The 16,928-nt window shown below is 41.8% G+C and overlaps 1 protein-coding gene across 4 annotated transcripts in view; it reads left to right on the top strand.

Annotated features, from left to right (window-relative positions):
* The window catches only part of grb10b (growth factor receptor-bound protein 10b), a 75,712-nt gene that overhangs the window by 44,686 nt on the left and 14,098 nt on the right, over positions 1–16,928 (top strand). For 3 of the 4 annotated variants that reach the window (XM_051957002.1, XM_051957001.1, XM_051957000.1), the window contains exon 6: positions 14,082–14,238. In XM_051957002.1, the coding sequence (XP_051812962.1) occupies positions 14,082–14,238 (157 nt within the window). Of the gene's footprint in view, positions 1–12,098; positions 12,570–14,081; positions 14,239–16,928 lie in introns of those variants that run through there. The other variant, XM_022205204.2, reaches the window with a different exon arrangement.

Here is a 16,928-nt window from a genome sequence, read left to right as displayed (position 1 = left end):
AATGCCAAAACAAAGTCGAAATACTCCGAACACTTTTTTTGCTTTGATTGAAAATATTTTTTTTTGATTGAAGTTATATCTTTAGTACGGAACAAACGTCCTACTCAAATCCAAAAAATATGACTTCAATCAGAAAATATATTTTCAGTCAAATAAAAACTGAATTCAATAATGAAAAAATTTCAATCAAAGAAAAAACGTGTTCGAATGCATTTGTTTATTAGTCTCAAATATTTTTATATTGGGAAAACGTTTATTTCTTTGAATTTTTTTATTATTATTGAAGTGACCTTTTTTTTATTGAAAACATTTTTTGAGGTTGGGGCTGCTTTTGTTTTCATTGAGTAATAAAGAAACAAATGTCCTACCCATAATATGGCTCAAATCCAAAAATATGACTTCAATCAAAAAATGTATTTTCAACAAAAAAAAAAAGAAAATTCTAGCAAAGAAAAAACGTGTTTATATGCGATTTTTTGGGTTTCAAATGGGTTTTTTGCGTTTGAACAAGTTTTTTCTTTGATTGAAAACGTTTTTTTGATTGAAGTGAAGTTTTTTCTGATTGAAAACATGTTTCGCGATTGGAGCAACTTTTTTTCGATTGAAGAATAAAGAAACAAATTTACCTTCATAGTACAGCACAAGCAGTACTGACTCGAGTACTGGCAGAGATTCATACAACAGTGAAGATGGCATGTGCAACACGCAAGCAGAAGAGTGTGTGACTGATTGGCTTCCCCATGGATGAACTGCCTGAAAATAGGCTTCCAACATGGGGTGAGGTTCTCCAGTGGTACTTTAGATTGCACAGTGATGAGAAGTTAGAAATTAGAACTGCAGTGACACAAGTGGTACGTGAGACAATGTTCCTTATGGCACAACGTGAACCAGGACGACGTGGCTTCATGGTTGGCATTGACAAAGTACTTGCAGAAAAAGAGAAACGTTCTCTTCATCGCTACGAGCTGTTAATGAAAAAGGTGAAGCATGAGAAAGAAGAGCAAACTGCAAGAGAGAAGACAGCTGAATTCATTATAACTTTGATTTCTTATTAAACTCTTCTGTAACCATTAACAAGTGCCTAAATATAAATGTTTTTAAATTTAGACTTCATATTATACTCTATTGCATTTGTATATTATATACTAATCGTCTGATCACCTGTATACTCAAGCACTGATTTTTTTCACACCTCATGTAACAGTGGCAAATTTGGTCGTATCTTAAAGATATTTGGCACAAATTATTTTCTTATAAATATGAACTGTTTTGTTACGAAGCACCCACAAAAAGTCGACATTTAAATTTTAGTGTGTATTTGAGGACCACCCTAGTGTTCGATATTAGGGGTAACGCAACTGTAGTCATGTAGTATGAATAGAACAGTGTGCGGAAATCTGTCGTCATGTCTGTGCTGACCTGATTAGTGTAGTTTAGCTTAACTGCAAACAAATGCACAAGCAGCTCTAGAAGAATAAAGTACCTCAAAGCCAAGTGGTGTCGGCAAATTGTTGATCTTTATCTCCGAAGTCAGAATGGATTATCAATTTAACAAAACAGGCCTAACATCTATTCTAGTTGCTGCAAAGAAAGCAGCCGCGTTTAACTAGAAACACCTGATATATAAATAATGGGCATCGATCCATTCCTCCTCCTGCTCTCTCGGCACTGAAACACAGCATTCCCTGGCTGCTGCCTTCCTGAATGTTGGAAATACTCTGGGTCAAAGGGCAGATTTTTCCACTGTAAAAGCAGAATGGAATGCTGTCGATGCCCAAACTGTTGGCCTCAATGTGTGGGAACGCTGGTGGCCGTGTGCAGGAGTGTGTGTATTTAAAAGTCGGGGTGTGTTTGTGATGAGGATCTGTTCTGTGTATTGTGTGCGTACCTTTCGCGTGCGTTCAGCGTGTACGTTTGCCTTTACGAGCGGGGGGATACTGCGCGTCTGTGAGAGCGTTCGACAGCATGTTTATGTGCGGCTCTGCTTCTCATTGTAATGCTGATGTGTTCTGCAAGCCGCACTGTGCAGAGATCAAAGGTGACACAGCGCCAGAAATCTGCTGGCTCACTCTTCCAGCAGCCCGCCCGCTTTTAAATGGATCTTAAAGTGAAACGTAGAACACACACATACAGGCACTTGTTGTATTGTGTAATCGCCGGATAGTCACGTTTATATGTTCACGGTGGACATGTGTGTGATTTGTACTGTTTATGCCACTTGGATTGTTTATGTCTTTGTGATTATTTGTAACTGATGTGAATATAAATTACGCCGCCGTTCTGGATGTTTTATTGAGCTTGTGCGTGCGTGCATCCATGTGTGTATATTTGATGCATGCCTGCCTGTTGGCCTCATTATTCCTGACATTACATCCAGTCTCAGAGCCTAAGGCACACATGCATGCACACACACACACACACACACACACACACACACACACACACACACACACACACACACACACACACACACACACACACACACACACGTTTGTTTTTCTATACCGGTGGGGACTTACCATTGACTCCCATTCATATCTAACTCCTAACCCATACCCTAACCCTAACCTTAACCATCACCAAATCAATGCCTAACCCTAAACAAACGTTTTTGCACTTTTACATTTTTTATTAACAACAATATGGCCAAGAAAACGGTGTTGCCACCCGTGGGGACCTCATTTTAGGTCCCCACCGTAAGACAAGTCCCCACCTTTATAGCAAATAGTCAGGTCAAAGTCCCCACCGGTATAGCAGAAACAAGTACACACACACACACACACACACACACACACACACACACACACACACACACACACACACGGTGCATTGTGAGTGACTGAGTGGATCTGCAGCATTCAGTTGCTGTGAAATACAAATTGTTTGGCTGCTGTTGAACAAATGCAACCTGGAGGAGAGCCAGGCAGGTTGTGGTTAAGTCTGGAACATCTCATGTGTCAGCGTCGTATTTATCCCAAGCTGCTAAATGGAAACATGCCTCGACCAGCTAGCTAGACCTGCTACTGCCACAGAAACACACACAGACACACACACACGCGGCCTGTTTAATAACACGGTGGGCTGGGATGATTAGTCTGAGTAATGGCTTAGTTTAAATAAATAAGTCTTCAAAACTGGCACTGGGAAAAGCCAACTGGGAACAGAGCAGCATCTCATAGCTTGTGCAATGACCATTGTGATTATGTAAAAAAAAAGTTTGTGCATTAGAGTAATATCTGTGGGATTTGCTTAGAAAAACGCACCCTGAGCTGGACCAGTCACAAATATCAAAGCCCCCACTGAAATTAAGACCTTCTGAGAGGAGCTTATTGTGTGAGAAGTGTATTTATGACACAAAATACTGGATTAGAGTTATCCTGCTGCTCGCTAAATAATGAACACACTTCCAGTAAAAGCAGATAAGTCAACATCACCGCCGCCACTGAGTTACCTGCAGCCAGAAGAAGCATTGATTTCACTGTAGCATGAAAATGCATGTAAGTACCTGGAAAAATGGAATTGCCAGCTCAACTTAAATGAGTTCATTCAATTTAAACATGCGGTTGAATTAAGTTTATCCCAATTAAGTTAACAAGTTAGATGTCCTTAAATCATTTGATTCCTCTCAAATGACCATTCCTGTAATCTAATTTAAGAGCATGAAGTTTCCAATTTCTTCAAAAGAAGAATTTGCTTTACCCACGTACAAAAGGTGAAACAGGATTTCGTTGTTAGACTTGGCTTTCTTTCAAGTTCAATCTTGGTCTCATCAGACCAGAGAATCTTATTTTTCATAGTCTGGGAGTCCTTCATGTGTTTTTTTTTGGCAAACTCTATGCGGGCTTTCATGTGTCTTGCACTGAGGAGAGGCTTCCGTCGGGCCACTCTGCCATAAAGCCCCGACTGGTGGAGGGCTGCAGTGATTGTTGACTTTGTTGAACTTTCTCCTATCTCCTGACTGCATCTCTGGAGCTCAGCCACAGTGATCTTTGGGTTCTTCTTTACCTCTCTCACCAAGGCTCTTCTCCCACCATTGCTCAGTTTGGCTGGACGGCCAGGTCTAGGAAGAGTTGTGGTCGTCCCAAGATTCTTCCATTTGAGGATTATGGAGGCCACTGTGCTCTGAGGAACCTTGAGTCCTGCAGAAATTCTTTTGTAACCTTGGCCAGATCTGTGCCTTGCCACAATTCTGTCTCTGAGCTCCTTGGGCAGTTCCTTCCACCTCATGATTCTCATTTGCTCTGACATGCACTGTGAGCTGTAAGGTCTTATATAGACAGGTGTGTGCCTTTCCTAATCAAGTCCAATCAGTTTAATTAAACACAGTTGGACTCCATTAAAGAAGCAGAACCATCTTGAGGAGGATCAGAAGAAATGGACAGCATGTGAGTTAAATATGAATGTCGCTGCAAAGGGTCTGAATACTTATGACCATGTGATATTTCAGTTTTTCTTTTTTTAATTTGCAAAAATTTCTACATTTCTGTTTTTTTCTGTCAAGATGGGGTGCTGAGTGTACATTAATGAGAAATAAAATGAACTTTTTTGATTTTGGCAAATGGCTGCAATGACACAGAGAGTGAAAAATTTCAAGGGGTCTGAATACTTTCCGTACCCACTGTAGCTCAACGGGTTAATTGGGCGACCCATGTACAGGGGCTGGTTCCCAACGTAGTGGCTCTTTACTTTACTTCTCCCTCTTTTCCTGTCTGTCTCCACTGCACCTATCAAATAAAGGTGAAAAGGGCCAAAAAATAAAAAATAAAATAAAGAAAATCAGTTTAAATGTGCAAAATGTAATGTCAAGTTGGTGGAATCCACATCGCTAAACTACCATCCCAAAGCAGAAAGGCAATGGTAGTTTACTTCAAATACACTTTTTATGGAGTGGTGCTGCAAGAAAACAGTACCAATGAGTTTATAAAACACAATCATGGAATTTTTGAACAATTTCAAAAGAGTGCAGTATTTACATACAACATTTCTGATCTCAACTGTTTTGTCTTTGTGCTCGGAGCACTTTCAACTATATTTTAATGTACTATTATCTTGAAGCTCACAGGAAAACAGGAAAGAGCAAGTAGAGTCCTGAGCAAGCGTAAACAATGGCAGTAATTAAATTGTACAGGCTGTCAAGTAAATGAACGTGGATGCCTTTGATCCCAGCGTTAAACTGTGTCATCACACTTAATATTTAAGTGATGAATTTATAAGGACTTCTCTATTTAGGGAATTCTTTACTGACTTAGAAAACCACAAGCCTTGCATAATAAATAATAATTAGCTTTTAATTGCGTCTTCAGTTCCTCCCTGCATTAAACTGAACTAAATAAGTGTGTTTCCATGGGAGCCTGATGGGACCACCCAGGCGCTCAGGGATGATGCACCTTTAATGGTCCATCCTTCACTCCTTGTCCCAGAAGGCGGCCAGTGTAAGATTAGAAGCCACAAATTTCTCCCAGCTAAAAGGGCGAGATCCCATTACTCCTGCAACTAATGGGAATCCCTGATAGTGTTTGCTCTGCCCCGCTGCTGTCTCTATATTTGATGGAGTATTGAGTGTGTGTGCAAATACATGACGACACAGTTTTGAGGTATAATTCTGTTCAACGCACGTGACCTTTAAAGCAGCAGATCCTATTGCAGCGCACAGCCACATGTGTGTGTGAATACAGGTGTGTTTATGCTTGCGTCTGGGTTTGTTTGGGTCCATATGTTGCACAAAGAGAGCTATGTGTTGCTGCCTGTATGCATTTCATTTGGCCAAGGCTGAACAGAGCTGTTGCACTCATGTAGGTCATGCAGACTGCATTTCCCTCTCTCTTTGCCTTCCCCCTGTCCTCGCCCTCTCTCCCTCTCTATGTCTCTGTCTGGGGAAAGTAGGACAGCTCAGATTTCTGAAGCTGCTGCTGCTGCTGCTGCTGTGAGGAGGCAGAAAAGGAGGGAAGACGTAGGAATAAGCAAAAGGGAGAAATTAAATGCTGCTAAACCTGGGATATTTTAATTAAGCAGCGTTGTGAAAGTTTTTTTGAGGCAGTAATCTATTACATGGAGTCGTTTGATTAGATTATTTGGTTACTATATTAAGCATTCAGTGCACAGGAAGCAGTTTCTTATCTACCCGAGCTGTACCGAGTTAATCAGGTTATTAAAGAAATGAGCATATCAGCTAATACTGGATGTCAAATCAAGGAGACGGCTCCAGCTATAAAAAGAGAGTCGTCAAGTCATGAGGAAAAGCAAAGAAATCTTCTCATTTGTGATGTCTGGTTGTTATAAAATGTAACTATAAACCACAAAAAAACTGACATTAGAAATTAAACTGTGGCCCTCAGCCTTCACATTTTTATTATTATTTTTTTTTTACTTTAAAAAGGCTTCCAACAAAGAAATCTAACAATCACCCCACTCAAAGAACTGGCAGTGGGAATATATCATCAGAGAGAGAGTGACAGACAGAAGCCACTGTGATCTTGACATCTGCAGAGAAAACTCTCCATTTTTGGGGACAGTTTGTACAGAGCTGAGGCACATACTGTACTGTGATTCCTCTGATTGGAAGGTGATTGTTTGTACTGGCCTGTGACATGTCCTTCTCCGCACTCATGCCACAGAAGAACCTGTACGTCTGTTCTCTCCAGACTGCTACTTTTATTACTTGCACTGTACATATTATTCAGTATTTTTAATTGCACAATTATCAAAACTGGTGCCTTCTGATTTTAATGTGCTTGCAACTCAGTTTTTTTATTTCCTTTGTTGTCTGTTTCAACAGTATTATGAAAGTTTTCTCAAATATATCAAATGTAAACATTTCCATTGGTGGTTTAAGCTCTCCCTGATCCATACAACAAGTGGACCATTTCCAGTTTGTGCCAAACTCATGCCCATGATGTCACCCTTTGTTTGCCCAATTATAATCTCCCTGCCCCCTCCTTCTGCCCTCCCGCTGTAATTGGACAATAGGGTCCAAATCAGCGCTGGTCTGAAAGTACATTTGCTACCCAGGGTTTGCTGGCAATCAGCCCCGGTGCACAATTAGGCATTCGCTTCCACTTTTACTCCTGTTGGTAAAATATTTGGCTCCATGCAGGGTGCTGCCCAGTGGGTATTCCAGTAAATAAGGGAATAGACTGTTCTTGCATCATCGTAACTCCATCGAGATGGCCTTTAATAAGCGTGTCGTAGTAGACCGAACATGTGCAAATCAAGTCAAAGTAAACACGGAAAAGTACTAGTACAAAGAGCTACCTGTGTTTATTTAAACTGACTGAAAAACATCAGATAAGAACTGAAAAACTGATGTGATTGTGCAAGTGTGGTCACTAAAAGGCAATATTCATCGGGGTCGGAAACCAAGGAACTGAAGAACTAAAACTGAAAGAGCATTGTAATGCATGTGGGTGGGCAGCTTTTTTCTGAGAATTTTTTTAAGCTTCTAGCTAAGAAGAAGCATTTGCACTTCAACCATAGCTTCACTAGAAAAGAGATTTGACTGTGCTTCTACCTTCAGATGTCTGCCTTTTGTTGGAGATACATCTGTTTAATATTATTTATGGCTCGTCCAAAGGTCTGACCTGAATTTGCGCTATGTGGCCTGCATTGCTAATTAAATTTGACTCCTCTCAGCTCCAGAATCTTCCAACCTTTAGGTTTGTGAGTCTGAGTGGGTGTTGAGCCTCCATTGTTGACAGACAGAGCGGCCTCTGTGGGCTAACTAACGGCCCAATGTACAGCGTATGGTCTGATGGCAGCCTGCCACTGTACATGACGCTGTATTGTCTGCGTGCACTGGGAGTCTTTCCCTCCTGTGTTTCTCTTTATACATTTTTCCTAAATATCATCCCTCCATCTCTCATTTCCCTCTTCTGTCCTCTGCCTACTAAATCCCTTTCTGCCTTCTTTTGCTTCGCCGAGCCCAGATAGACCTCTATATCTTGGGTCTTAATTTGACACGGTAATTGGATGACAAGGGACAGTTCAGTGTCCCTTCCTCATGAGTCAGCAGAGTTTTCTTGGCTAGAGCCTCCCACTCCTGCTGACTACAGGCGCTGAGCAGGGACGGCCAATTGTCCGAGGCTCATTCAGGTTTTTGTGGCTCCATCTCATCATCCGGACGTCAGTTTCCAGGGGCAGCCCAGACCACACACAGCACCACATTACAGTCCGAGGGGCTTTATAGAGGCTACTTGTTAGTGGGAATATGGAGCATGGGTGGGTGATGTGAGCCAAATCAGCTTATCAATGGCTGCACTTCATTCCTGGAAACATGTGGGGCTTTTTGTAAAACAGAGACAGCAGATACAGCTAAGTGTTGCATCGGGACGACTGATGACCTACTAAAAGCCAGAATCTTGCAAGTAGCTTGACAAGTAAATGCTTGTGCAAGAAAACTGAAAAAGCCTCGGTAATGGTGCATTGGATTGGAAGAGTGGAATTCTAGCTTATTTTTTCACTTGATTTTGCTTTTATAATCACCAATGTAATGTTTTATACTTCAAATGACATTGCTTTCGTCTTCACGCTGCCCATTTCCCTAATCATAGTCTCATTTGATATTTCCTTAGTTCTCTCAGTAAAATTATTATTCTAACCCCGATATTAATGAATCCTATAGGACTATACTGTATGACTTCTGGAAATATAGAGGAATGTTTGGGGTTTTTTTTTTTGCTACAAATATCATGTATTTGTTCTACCAGGAAGCTCAGCCAGGCTGATGTTGGGGTTTCAAGCGCTACAGTTCGTTGAAAGTCTGTGGTTAAGGTTGGGTTCGGCCATAATTGCACGTAGCCTGAAGACTTATCTCTCAAAAAAAAAATCCCCTGTGTGAGTTAATAGAAAAGAATTCCCCTCTTGCTTGAATATTCCAGGAAGTGCTGACACGAGGGCAGGCATCAGGTTTGAGTTTGATGTTGAATTTATGTGATGTGACCAGAGCAGTCTGAAAGTCTCTGATACAGCTGTTATCCAGGTTGCTGCTTTTTTTAGCGCTTCACAACCTTGCCCACATGTAATGGATCCTAAAGTGTGCGGGCTTGTATGCCTAATGGCTAATAGTCTTTTAGTAACTTCTGTCTGATGTAATGGCTTGTAATGTGTACGTAATACCAGAGGAACTATTTATAGACCAGCAGCCAATTCTCTGAGAGATTGATGTGTGAACATGTCAGCTGCTGGGCGTGCACACACATGCCCGTGTACCTACTTCAGTTTCTCTTTGTCTAATAGTGCTTGTCTAGTTTCTGTCTTTGTGTGTGTGTCTGTGGGAGGACTGTGTGTGTGCAGAAACTGTAATGTATTCAGAATTGACAATATAATGCATGTGTGTTCAGTAATGTGAGTGTGTGTGTGTGTGTCTTCGGGTATCTGTGGGTGCCTGTGTGTCTGATGGAGTGTGTGCGTACATTTGTGTGAAAGTGTGTTGCCTGAAGCTTTCAGTCTCTCCCTGAGGGATTACATCACAGGGCAGTTATCAGACCTGAGTCATCAGAGAGGTTGAGAGGCCTTGCTCTGCTTCTCCATCTAAATGAGGACTTGTTTAAAAGCATTAAAAGACGTCTTTCTTTCTGTCTGTCTTCCTTGTCTTCTTTCTCACCTATTCCTACCTCATTTATCTACGGTTTCCCTTTAAGAAGGCGTCTTAAAGTAGAGTAGGTCAGTTGAAAGATATCACTCCGCTGTCAGTTCCTCAGCTAATGAACTACTAGCTCTTGCCCAAATTAATATATTTTTAGTCATTTGATTTATTTGTTCTTCTTGTGACAGAAAACACAACACAACATGATGTTAGTTCAGGTGCATCTCTCCCAGACAAAGATGTCTGTAAGGGGGTTTTTAAATTAGCTATGTCAAGGAGACACTTTACTTATTATTCATGCTGCTCCAGCCACAGCTGGTTATTATTTTTTACTTCTTTTTCCTACCAGCTGTCTTCTGTTTATCCTGATTTCTTCTTTCACCAGCCAAGCCTCCGTGTAGTAGTTTCATCCTTTACATTGTGCACTATACTCTGCCGTGGTATTAGATTTTGTGGAGGTAAATGGCTCTAAATGGAGCATTTGTTCCGACTAAATTATGCTGATACTACGCTGCTAATGATACACACAAACCCCAATGTCTGACATGACAACATGTAATTAACCTCCAGTTGACATTGGTGTGTAAAGATCCGACTCTGTTTACATTAGATTCGGTTGAAAACTGCAGCTAAATACTGAACCATATAATTAAACAGGGCTTAACTTAATGCTCTGTGTCAAATAGGATTGCAGTGTTTGCTGTTTCAGGCAGTGAGGTTGATTCTTCCCATATTTATGTTTATATTAATATATCTTTGTTTTTTGAATATTATTATTTCTAAAGTTTCTCCAAATTCAGAATCACCGGCTTCCTTCGCCGGGTATTATGTCACACCTCGAATGAGATATACTTGGACTTGACTGTCAACACTTCAGTCTCAGCTGTGACAAAACAAAGACCTGACACCACCTCTGCAGTATGATAATCCCACCTCTGCAGTATGATAATCCTGTTACAATTTTGTCTAATGGAAAACCCACATTGAACCCATTGAACCTTTCATGCCAAACTGGGTGTGTGCATTGCCTCTTCCTGGTTTCATGTTCTTGCCTGAAATGACTGTGTCTGTTTGGATAAAAGCAGATAACATCCCCAGTTGTTGTTTTTTTTTCCCCCAGATAATTCCGCGTCAGCTTGTGAAACGATTGACCAGAAAACCTCCGCTGCACCGTGTGTGATGAGCGCAGCCTTGTTGGGGCTTTCCCCCCGCTGGCTGGCACACCGTGACGTAGACATGGGAGTGTGTCTGAGTGTTGGAGCACTGAGGGGGGTTGGTAGCACAGAGACAGCTGTGCAGGCTAGATGTGTAGTTAACAGTAGAACGCATTCATACTACACATTCTGCTGCAGTGTGTCACCAGACAGTGTCTCTCGCTCGCTCTCTCTCGCTTCCCTCTGCTTCCCACTCTTTTTCCTTCGCTTCTCACATCCGTCTGTCTCCTGTTTCTGCCTGTCCCACACACACTCCCACATACATGCTTGTGTGCATGTGCAATCATACACTCACTTCCCTCTCTTTCCTCTCTCTCTCTCTCTCCTTTCTCAAATCCCCAGACTTCCCCTGTCCCCTCCCTCCTTCCTCTCATTCCCCCCAGAAAGTTCCCCGGTGTAGTAAATTAAGTTGTATCTCCTTGACTGCTCCCACTTTTGCCAGTATTTCCTGCTTCCTTCTGCCGAACTGTGCTCATTCCTGGATTACACCTCACCCACACATGTACAGCCACACACACCCTCAACTTCCCCTGAAAAACTAAAGGAAAAAAGAAGTTTCTTCAGGACAACTTAAAGCTGTTCTCGCCTCTCCCAGACGGGGTGTGTCAGAGCTTTTGTCCATCTGATGCTGTATTAAATATCAGAGTTAAAAAGAGGGGTTGGGGGTGGGGCTGTGTGTGCATGTGAATGTGTGCAAAAGTCTCCAGCTTTCCTTTTTTCTTTTCTTTTTTCTTTTTTTGTTCTTCGGAGAGAAAGAATGTTGGCACAAAGCGAGCCACCAGGGGAGGAGTAGTAGGTTGGAGCACTCAAGTGCTGCTCCAGGTTTGTTTCATTTCATTTGCTCTGTAATGAGTCTTGTTGCTGCCATAAGAGGCAGCGAGATCTGACTGGGGAGTTCAAGGTTAAGCCACAGGAAGGGAGGATGGGGAGGGAGAGGAAAGAGAGGCAAAGAAGCGGAGAAGGAAAAAAAATAACATACAAGGCAACAAACCCCTCACTTGAAAACTTGGAGGCAAAGAGAAGCAACAAACTTTCCTCCTTTATTACCTCCTCGCTGCCCCGCACCCTTCTCCTGCGTCGAGCTCTGAAAAGAAACTGAAGCAGCAGAGAGCTTCGAGAGGTCTGAAAAAGTTGGCTGTGTCTGTGCATGACTGTGCGTCTGTGTGTCTAGTGGAGTGTGTGCGTGTTTGTGTGTGTGCGCGTGTGTGCATGCATGTCTATGTGTGCGCGCCTAGGTCTGTGTGGGAATGATTACATCAGCCCGCTGCAGCTTTATGATTGGTTGGTGAGCGTGTGGTTTGATTCAGTGAGCCTCAGAGCCCGTGGCTGAGGCTATAACCCTTTGTGAGGGAGAGAGAGAGAGACAGAGAGAGGGGGAAGGAGAGAGAGAGAGAGAGAGAGAAAAACGATAGTTGTCAGACTCAGCCGGCACTGGAAGCACTGTACTGTACCTGCTGCCATCCGATCGCTGACTGTTTCTGTGTGCTGCACAGATACCGGCTTTAGGTCACACAGGCAGTTCGTTTTCCTTTTTTTGACAGAGCCGGCGGCCTGCAGACAGACTGAAGGACTAGCTGTGTGACAGGTAGCACAACTGTCAGCTGTAGGCGTTCAGATTTGTATCTTTCTTCCTGGAGGAGACAGGGCGACAGAACGACAAGGTTTTCTGTCTCAGTGACTGTGTGTGAGTGAGTGTGTGTGTTTATGTGAAGCCGGACTCACTCCAAAAAATGCCTTCGTGTTCCCCGGACTGCTGCCTATTGCGGGCCGTGGAGGTAAGACTGCTGTTTCTGTGCCTCTTATCTCTCCTTGTGTGCCTCTGCCTCTCTATGCCTCCTTTTTTTTTCTTTTTTTTTTTTACAATTTAAGACTGGCTCTCTTTGAAGTACTGCCATGCTTAACCAGAGGCAAGAAATGGAACGTGTAAATACTTGAAAGGCCGAAGACAATTTGTCTTTTTCGAGATGTGAGCAGAGCAATAAAACAGAGTCAGATACGTCAGCAGCTTTGAATGATTGAGGCTCTTTCGTCCTGAGCGTTTTTTGATGGGTACACTGCCTCAGGCCTGGTTTGTGCGCACTGAGATGCTAGAAGCTGGTTCTTTGCTCAGGAAGAGAACAGAATTTCTTTGTCATGATATATTATGTGGGAAGCATGCATAGATTACATGTGAAGGCTTAGCAGGCTGAATTCCTGTGTAGGCTTAATGGGCTGCTCTAGTTTTCTCTGTGGGCCATTAGATATGGATCCTGTGAATGTTAATGCATGACATCTTCAGAATAACAACCTGTGGACACTCGGTTTAAGTATATTTAGAACGATTTACCACATTAGGGATGGCAGTTATATTTTCTGGATTACGTGGTGAAAGAAAAGCTTATCTACGTCAGATGTCTGTATGGAAATGGGTGTCTGTCTCATAAGTTTTATCTGTTGAGCACCTGATTAGGCATTGTAGTCGAAAAGTACATAGATTATACTGACAAATAAATGTGTGGGTCTGTGCTTGAGTCAACGTTATTGCCGGAAACAGAATGAAAGCAGGTGTTTCTTTTGAGTTGGGGAAAAAAATCGGGAGAATTTTAATAGTTGGAGTGTGTGTTAAGTATTTAAATTTAAATATGTGTAAGATTTAATCCAAATTTACGAAGAATTTTGTGTTTCTGAATTTGGGTTTGTAACAACATAAACTACAGTCATGTTTTGTATCTCGATAGTTGTATACATTTACTTGGGGAGCTATAATTTTCAACTCCAGTACTGTATATACCCATCTGGATTGTGTTTGCAAGAGCAGATGCTTGTTTTACACTATAATATATTTGCTTTATATTACAGCAACAAGTTGCTAAAAGAAATGCTTGTCTATGATTTCTACCACCGCAATTACTACATGGTCTTGAATCTATGTTCTTCTCTATTGTGTACTGTAATTACAGGCCTGTGTGTGCTATAGTTCTATATGATAAATACCATGACAGTGTTTGAAGAAAATTGCTGGCTTCACCCATCTATCAGGCAGAATTTTCAAAAATGATTTGTGTTAAAAATGAGAAGATCACAACTTTGTATACCCTGTGGGGAAACCATGAAAAGTCATATGTAAACCACCATCCTATTTTATGCGCAGCCTTTGTTTTTGGTGAATTGTCGCATATGAAGGACACTTGTATAAGTGTTTTTTGTTGTTGTTGTTTGTGTCATTGAAACAGTATTCTTGTGTTTATCAAACTACTTTCATGTGGTCTCTGTTTGTTCTAACTGAATCTTTTATTTTCTCCTGGCAGATTGTGAAGATCTTCAGTGAAGACGGCATGGGGAAGGTTGTGGAGATCCCAGCCGACATGACAGCCAGGGACCTGTGCCAGCTCCTGGTTTATAAAAGCCATTGTGTGGATGACAACAGTTGGGCACTTGTTGAGCACCACCCGCTGCTAGGGCTAGGTAAGGGGCAGAGCTCTGCAGGCCCAAAACACCGTTCACAGACACACATGAACGGACGCCCTCATTTGCACACATAGAAACTTGTAGGCTTTTGGGTGGGCTGTGACATGCAACACAATCACTGACTTACAGAGGTGCATTCACATGTATGCATGCATGCATGCGTGCCCGCATACTTGGACAGACAGTTGAGGCACATATTCTCACGTAGGCATGTATTCAAGCATGAGTGCATGTCCATACTATACAGCATATGCAGGCATAGAGCCATAATGTCCAGTGATCTAATCAAGTGCAACACAGTGGCTGTGTGGAAAGTTGCTGCAGCAGAGAGCAGAGCTACTTCAGCAGTGACAGGTCGATTATTTTCTCATTCAATAGGGAAGAGACAATTGAAAGAAGATACAATAGGGAGGAGACAATTGAAAGAAGATTCAATAGTGAAGAGACAAATGAAAGGAAAGATCTTGTGTGAGCTGCATGTACATCATTTGTATTAAAGATACGCTAGTTGATGCTAAAGGACAGATTAAGTGGTAGAGGATTGATGAATATTCCTGAAATCTGACATTGTTTCAACCTGATGCTAAATATAGTGGTTTGGGCATTAATTAAATCATTTTTCTGATATTTTTGCAGCTGTAGTGCATATATGTATGCTTGAGTGAAAAGGGGATGTAAGTCAGCTAAGGTTATTCCATCTGAGTAAACATCAGATCTACTGTTAGAGGAGACAGTCTGTCCCAGGATTCCTTATTAGAGCTTACCAATACACTGCTCCAGGACATCTCAGGAGAACCTACAGAAACTCCCTCAGGTCCCATCTCATAAATTCAACAGACACAAATTATCATACATTTTACTGTCTGAAGTCTACATCTTTGGGCTCCTGTGAGCCTTTGAGAGCAATTTAGTTTGCCGTTGGTTGTTGAGATAAAGGTTTCTGCAGAGGATTGTGAGAGCAGCAGATAGTACTGTATTTTAACATCCTGGTATTTTTTCAGGCTCATTTAAGGTCACAGTGCCACTTCACATTATTATGGGCCCTGAGCTACTTGTTAAAAAAGATTGTTAAGTTGAATGTGGATGTAAATTTTTTTCCTTCACTTGTTCCTGAAGAGGAATTACACGAGGGACACATAATGGATGCTAGCAGATGAGACGCTAAAGAAAGAGAAGGCAAAAATTGATGGTTATGGATTAGGAGAGCTACTGATGTAACTGATGGACCTTTTTCGACTTTGTCTTCTCAGTATCAGAGGTGGTGTAACATAATAGATCCAGCACTGTAAGTGACATGTCAGGGAGGTGATTGATGAGGAGTTTAAAAGCCTTTCTTTCGTGTTGGAGGTTTTTTTAGTTCGGCAGTGGAGCTACACCAACACTCCTGAAAATAGAAGCACTCAGTGCGCCAGACAGGGACCGCTCCACTAATACAGGGTAAAAAGAATGATAACTGTGTGCACTCAAAAATGAAGAATATTGTTCTATGTGGAATGCAAAGTTTGATGTAACAGATTTGACCGAAGTGCATTATAATTGTTTGGTCATTTATAATTAGAATCAGCATGTCATACAGTAGATTCTTTGTAAATTTAGGGGTAAACGCAGCTTAAGGTATTTGAGAAAGGTGAACTTGGCACTTACTAAAAGCTACAAAACCAGAACATTCACTGTTTTGAATTCCACCTAATTGCACCAAACCGCCGCTACTAATTCAGCATTCAGGGTGACACAATAAAAACTCGGTTCCAGGTGCAAATCAAGGTATTTAACTTGTTGCTACATTAAGAGGAGCTTTACATTTCTGCCGGTGCGATTTTTGTGTTAGACTTGGCAGAATAACAGTAGCTTTGGAAAGTTGTGGCCAGCTGAACGTTAAAAAAGCCCAAACCTCCCCCTGAGGAGAGGGCGATTATAAAGCACTTATGGAAGACAAGTTGAGCCTGTGCTCTCTGCTCATGTCTGTACAGTTAAACAGATGTGGGAGAGAAGCGTGCTGTAATTTTCTATAGAGCTGTGTGTTCGCTAGCGAAAACATATGCGAAAGCATTTGATTTCTGCAGCGTATGTCTGTGTGCTTTTTTTTTTCTGTGCTGGTTGTTATACTGTCAGCTGAGGGAACTTCTAGGAAACATTGCATTATTCAAAGTACAGGTTCCATAGCTCTAACCTAATATTTCACCATCCATCATGATCTGCTTGCATTTCTCATCAGTGCTGCCAACACGATGCTGCCGAATACAGTTAGCTTGGCTTGTTGTGAATGACATCATGTTTGGCTCGGAGTCGCTCCATTCTATTATAGCCCTTCTTCTATTCTGGCACACCTGTACTGCAACTGTGTTCTTTTCACGTCTGGAATTACTACCTGTCGTATTTAATGTTTAGAGGTTTCAGTAAATGAGATGCTGTTTGGTAAAATTGAAAGCTTATGCACTTTCCACAGCGGATACGTAACCATCTGACTGGAGGTGTGTGTATTTGTAGATGTGGGCACATGTGGATTTGAAAATATAACAAAATGACGTAAATATGATCACAATCGCTGCCGTGATTATTGGAAATATGTTGGGATGATTCCAATCAGTGGTTTCACATGATTGAGACATTCCAGGTCTTGATTTGGCACATTTGCAGCTCTGTTAATTGTCTGCTGCTTTCAGCAGCAGACATCTTTCTGAGCATCT

This window comes from Acanthochromis polyacanthus, chromosome 12 (genome assembly GCF_021347895.1).
Source record: "Acanthochromis polyacanthus isolate Apoly-LR-REF ecotype Palm Island chromosome 12, KAUST_Apoly_ChrSc, whole genome shotgun sequence".
Taxonomy (NCBI): Eukaryota; Metazoa; Chordata; class Actinopteri; family Pomacentridae; genus Acanthochromis; species Acanthochromis polyacanthus.
Note: the sequence above shows the minus strand (reverse complement) of the source record. Positions and strands in the feature narration are given on the sequence as shown.